The following is a 6,036-nucleotide window of genomic DNA, read 5'->3' as shown; positions in this document are numbered from 1 at the left end:
GTGTCTTCTACAAAAGGCACAGTCAAATGATATTGTTCACTTATATAATATTTGGTAAAGATTTATGTTTTTTTTTAATCCACTTTGAAGCAAATACTTGTTGATAATAAAAAGACAGCAGATTGGTAATCTTTGCTGCGTGTTGGTAAAATTAGCTAAGACAGAAACTATTTATACTCTCCCGAGGCAAGTGAAATTCTCAATTTTTGCAATTGGAATTAGCAAAACACAATAAAAAATACTTTTACGTTTCCTCCATTATATGAAACTTTTTTAATTTCGATTTACAATTTCCATTTCTCAGCAGTCGAAAGTTCAATATTTTTAAAACTCAATGTTTTCTTTTCTAATCTTATATTGTTACTCTCATATATATCACTAATTAAGCAATATGCCGGTCTAGAATGTCATTATCCAATAGCTGTAAATAAATATACATAAGCAAGTTAGAGTAACAGCAAAATCATGGAAGCCATTGTCAATATAATCAAATAGTTCAGTATAGTATAAGGTTTTATTAATTAAATATTGAAAATAAATTGTACTGGTTTATAAAATGGTTCTTATTACTACATTGACTTCGTTTGATATGTCAAAGAATCTATTTCTGATTTTAAATCTTTTAAGAATGCATAGTTTTTGTCTAACCTTTCCGCTACAAGGTTTGCCACAGAATTACCTTCAACAAGAATCGGTACAACTTTCTCACCCAAAGCTTGTAAGATTTCTGCGACTTTGAGTATTGTCGTGGGATCAGGTAATCCTGGTATACCAGCCCTTGCCATTGACTTTCCATCCCCTCCCTTGTTGTTATTATCGACATTTGTAGCTTCTATAGATCGCTTGTTACGCGATTCGTTTGAATCCTCAATGGTTGCTTCTGAGGATGAATTGTCTTCTTCGGATGGTTGTGGTGTATTGTCGTACTGTAAGACGAGTATTAACCGTAAAACTTCCTTTCGAGTACATTGTTAACTTACATCAGCTTCCACATGAAAGGCTATCAGTAGTGTCACTAAACTAAGCCACACAATATTTTGCCTGAAGAATACCATTTTGAATGAAAAATATGAGTTATAAATTTGTTAGTAGAAGAAATGAAAACTAAAGTCATCCCAACAGTTACTCTCCATTTTATATGTGCTGCAGCATTGCATGCTGGAAATGGCGTCAATTTTAAGTTGTGATATGTTTTAGTTTCAGCTGGCGTGCCAAACAACTTCGACACTTTCGTTCAATTCATGATGATAATTTGCCAATTTATATGATTACTTGAAAAAATTCCAGCAAAATGTGTAATGCTTTTTCGAGCGGAAATTATCCGGTAGTACTATTTATTATTGAGCATATGATTTTTTAACTTTAACTGCTTCATGCCTAATCGTCGTTATTAAAGGCGATTTTTAGCTAAAATCTGCTTAATTAGACAGCTTCCTTCCAAAACTCATTGCCATGATTAATTATAGACAGGTGTATCTATTCGTATTCAGTTATCACTCAAAAGACATATTTTTATTGACCGGAATGTTTGAAAAATATATTTTGAAATTATAAAAATAAAACAAAATAGTTGATTCTAACATTATGAATTAAAACTATTGCTACTAATTGTTACTTTTGGGTAATCGACGCAACCTTATATAATTGAATCACGCTCAATGCTTTGTATACAAGTAGGAAGGAAATTCAAAGAAAAAAGTGGGATACTTATTAAAGCTTGATTTTATAAAGTGCATGTAAATTTTTAAGAAATCAAAAATTTTTTTTAGCTGCTCGTAGTCGTAAGACCAAAATTAGATTAAAGCAAGCCTGTAAATTACATGTTTCCTATATTCTCTACTCAAAATGTTTTTCATGTACATCACGCATTGTACATCTAGCTCTTTGGCTTGTTAATAAGCTCTAAGAAATCGGTATTTCTCAAGATAAATTAAGCATTAGAATAATAGGATTAAACTACTCCCTTGAAACACCTCTGTAAATAAAGGCAAGTTCGCGCGAAGACTTGGCAAAGCAAAAAATTTAGTTCTGACAAAAAATGACAACTTTGCCGACAAACTGACTTATGAGCTCGCATACATATTGGTGCATTATCTTGAAGTTGACACAACTCCTGCGTACAAATGTATGTATGTATCGATATCTCGCGACAATGTCGGCTTTTTTATAGTATGAGGAAGCATCAAAAGCCGGATGTACATACATACATACGAGGTTTGTCAATTAAGTATTGAGACTGATTTTATTGCTGTGCTTGTGGTAACCTGTGCCCTTGAAATTTCGTTTCTCTTTTTCCGGCATCCCTCCCCTCTCCTTTGATATATGAACCATAGCTCTAGCTTGTTTAGTTCGCCAGCTGCGTCAAGTAGAGTAGACGTGTGTTTGTAGTGGTCGTCACGAAAATGGAAAATACGAAAACAAGAGCAACGCGTCGCGATACAATTTTGCACCAGATTGGGCGAAACAGCTTGGGAAACGTACGCTAAAATTGTAAGAGTGTATGGTGATAGTGCTCTTAGTCGTGCCTAGGTTTCGCCAAAGCTCACAATGGTTGTCTCCGCGCGCCCCCCGCCCGAAAAAAACTCGCATGAGCAAGTCGAAGGTGAAAACGATGATTATTGCCTTTTTTGATAGCCGTGGAATCGTCCACAAAGAATTCGTTCCACCGGGCAAAACTGTGAAGCAAGTCCATTATTGACAAGTACTCGAAAGATTACGAAAACGGGTCAACAGAGTGCGCCCAGACATCGCTCGTAACTGGATCCTTCATCACGACAACGCGCCGTGCCACACCGCCCTCAGCGTGTCTCAGTATTTGGCCTCTGAAGGGATCGCCGTGTTGCAACAGCCGCCTTATTCGCCTGATATGTTACCCTATGACCTTTTTTGTTTCCCAAAACAAAATCGGTGGTCAAATGAGTCGATTACGGACATCCAGGCGGCCGTTACGAGGGTACTCGCGGACATCCCAGTCGAAGCGTTCCAGAAATGTTACGAAGCATGGAAAACGCGCTGGAATCGCTGTATAGCTGCCCAAGGGGACTACTTTGAAGGGGATGGCAGAGTTGTAGAATAATTTTCAAATATACGGTTTTTATGGAATCAGTCTTATTACTTAATTGTCATACCACCGTTACACTACCGCCAAGTGTAGACCTTAGCTTTCCCTTATGTTTAAAATCGGGGGCACTAAAATACGTGTTCATAGTCTCCTATGCACTCTGCACACGTCGAACAATACGGATTGACGTAATGATTAATTTGGAACCCATACTTTCTTTCTGTTTTTCCGCCTTGTAGACTCAGATAGCTGGTAAAATCGCTCGAATTCGTCCCCCCGGATGTCAATAGGCGGCATGCTGGCCTACTTTAGCACTTTGCGTTGGACATTGCATATGATTTTTTGTCCAACGCCAGTACCATTTTGGTGCTGCGTACAATATGACGCAACTTATTGCTTTTGCTATTAAAAATCGCCGGCTGTGACGCACGCAGACTCTATTGGCCATCATTCTCGATAGAGCATTATATATATATTTTGTTTGCTTGGCCGGGAATAAAAGCCAAGTGTTCTTTATATTTAATTTTAAGTCCAAAATTACTCCCAAATACTTCAGCCGCGGCTGCGAAGTAATTTCGCACTCCCCTATGGTGACCGATTCCCTTTCGTCCACCTTCCTTGTGCTTTTGAGCAAGACTTCCGTTTCCTGCTCAGCCAGCTTCAAACTCAATGTTGCAAATCATCGCCGCGATTTATGCAATCATTACATTTGAGTCGGAGGTCGGCTATCCAAAAAAGAGCATGAGACCTATTCTGTAACTCGATTTGAAAAAAAAAAATGTACTCGAATTTGGATTTTGTATATTCTGAAACTCGATTTTCGGATTTTCAACTCAATTTTCGGGTAAAATATTCGTTATTCGCATAATTATAAAGTAGACCCGAATTTCGAATAGAAAACATTTACGAATCGAGATACAGAATAGGGCCCCAGAGCTCAGAGTTTGGAACGAACGCACTTGACTTCGTGGAATTTGATGTCGTTGTATTATGAAATACTTAGACAATATGAGCAACTTGCTCGAATTTGTTAATATTTTTCACTTGCGCGAATATTTGATTTTTACCAATGGCAAATTGAGGAAAATATTTATATACCCAACCAAGATTTACATATAAATTAGTCATATTAAAGTTTTTAATACGGACTATTTAATCAATTTCATTGAACCTTTTTTTATCAGAATTATAGCTAGGCATATTGAAGTTTATAACTAATATGCGTGTACATTTACCAAACCTATAAATTACAATGAACAAAATAAAAACATTTTTATGATTTTGTTAATTATTATTTCATGTACGCTTAGACGAAGCACGACCAAACGGGCTAGATATGTTAGTAAGATATGTGTGTAAAGTTGAATAGTGCTTCCTAAGTTACCGCAAAGAGAAAAACCACTTTTACGTAAGTACCTGTTTGGTCCTTAAAATTTCCTGATCATAAATTAATACACCGTAAATTACAACTATTTTCAACCGTGATCCTCATTGGTTTAACTGCATACACCAGTATATTGAAATTATTCGAGTCAACAGTTTTATGACATTGATACCGGATTATTTAACTGCAATATGTATAGAATTTAATTTGCATTTCGTATATTACAACGGCTATTATTTTAAATATCTATGCCAATCAAATAGTCATGTCACCCTGTAGTGTTTCATTTTGTTTCAGTGTTGATTATCAAATATCGTAACTAACCGACTTACGTTCTCTGTTTACCAACAGCTGCTTCTTCATTGCCAAAGATGTACAGACTTTTATACCAATAATCGATACTCTCAATGGGAAGATTACAATATCTATATTTTCATATTTAAGCGGATTTCTTTGAAAGAATTTCATAGTAAAAAACCTATTTTATACTTTGTTTCTTTTGATTAATTCTATAAGTTTAAGTAGAAATTTAAGTTATATTGTTTCTGTCAATATTCACTCCATAATTATAATCAAACAAAGATATCGTTTCCTCTAAAGTTTATCCAGCAGCTTCTCTTTTATCATCTCTACTGGCTCGAAAAGTCCTCGATTTCTGTTGTGAGATGTCAAAAATGTCGCTATTTACTTCTAAAAATTTAGAAATTTTTGTTAATGAATTTCTAAAGGAAGATCTGAAACAACTAGAGCACCATATAAATAACTACAACGGTGAAATCATGGAATATGTGCAACTCAAAAATACATTAGAGGCGCTAAATGAAAACTCGGATGGTTCCTTCAAAACACAAATGGGTAAGTAAGTGAATTGTATTTAGTTTTCTAATAGCTTATTTAATTCGTAGATATTGGAGGCAATATGTTCATGGAGGCTAAAGTGGATAACCCCTCCAACTCTGTCTTGGTTGATGTAGGAAAGGGTTATTTTGTGGAATTCACCTTGGAGGAGGCATTAAAATTTCTTGAATTTAAAGTAAAGGTGCTTACAAATGAATGTAATGTTCTGCGTGAAGAAAGTGTGAAAAAACGGTCCGATATAAAACTTGCGTTGATGTGCATTGCTGAACAAGAAAACTTCTACTCAAACAAACAAGATTAAGAGGCGTTTAAGATGTTCGTAATTTGTAAATAAGCGTTTTATCAGATTAAGTGAATATAATTTTATGTATAAAAATAAAACGTTTTTTGTTTTAAAATATTGTATGCCATATGTATGTATATACTCCCAGCAGTGAAGAAGCGAGGGAATTGTGATCACTGTGAAATTAGTGGGGGAGAGAGGAAGGTCGAAGAGATATCTCTACTTTCGAACACATGCCTTCGATTACAATGCCTGACATCATTTGTATATTAGGATATGGAAGTTGCCTCTGGTGGTTGAGGGAGCTTCGAAATGTACACGTTAAATTATCCACGGTGGTTCTTTATTTGGGCGGTTATGACGTGCTGTGTTGTGGTTGTACACTTCAGAGAAGTCATGTTCTTTTCGACTTAGGTATCGCGTTTTTGAAAAGTGGTCAGCGGATGGCTA

General features: G+C 35.8%; 2 protein-coding genes across 5 annotated transcripts; one reads left to right on the top strand and one right to left on the bottom strand.

The window, feature by feature from the left end:
• Positions 1-239: 239 nt before the first annotated feature.
• On the bottom strand, positions 240-1,152 carry LOC105226632 (uncharacterized). 4 transcript variants are annotated; one of them, XM_029550359.2, is made up of 3 exons: positions 981-1,152; positions 649-926; positions 240-421 (listed from the first exon to the last, which is right to left on the bottom strand). In XM_029550359.2, the coding sequence occupies exons 1-3, from the start codon at positions 1,053-1,055 to the stop codon at positions 400-402; spliced, it is 375 nt and encodes a 124-aa protein (XP_029406219.2). In that variant the 5' UTR covers positions 1,056-1,152; the 3' UTR covers positions 240-399. The 4 variants fall into 4 exon arrangements, with proteins under 4 accessions (XP_029406219.2, XP_011203910.2, XP_011203911.2 ...); XM_011205608.4 differs by having other exon boundaries at positions 680-926; XM_011205609.4 differs by having other exon boundaries at positions 710-926.
• Positions 1,153-4,934: 3,782 nt separating this feature from the next.
• LOC105226633 (protein UXT) lies at positions 4,935-5,708 on the top strand. The gene is made up of 2 exons (XM_011205610.4): positions 4,935-5,300; positions 5,351-5,708. Exons 1-2 carry the CDS (start codon positions 5,111-5,113, stop codon positions 5,602-5,604), a joined length of 444 nt encoding a protein of 147 aa, XP_011203912.2. The 5' UTR covers positions 4,935-5,110; the 3' UTR covers positions 5,605-5,708.
• The last annotated feature ends 328 nt before the right edge of the window (positions 5,709-6,036 follow it).

The sequence above is a fragment of the Bactrocera dorsalis genome, chromosome 2 (assembly GCF_023373825.1).
Source record: "Bactrocera dorsalis isolate Fly_Bdor chromosome 2, ASM2337382v1, whole genome shotgun sequence".
Classification (NCBI taxonomy): Eukaryota; Metazoa; Arthropoda; class Insecta; order Diptera; family Tephritidae; genus Bactrocera; species Bactrocera dorsalis.
This window is presented reverse-complemented; position numbering and strand designations above follow the sequence as displayed.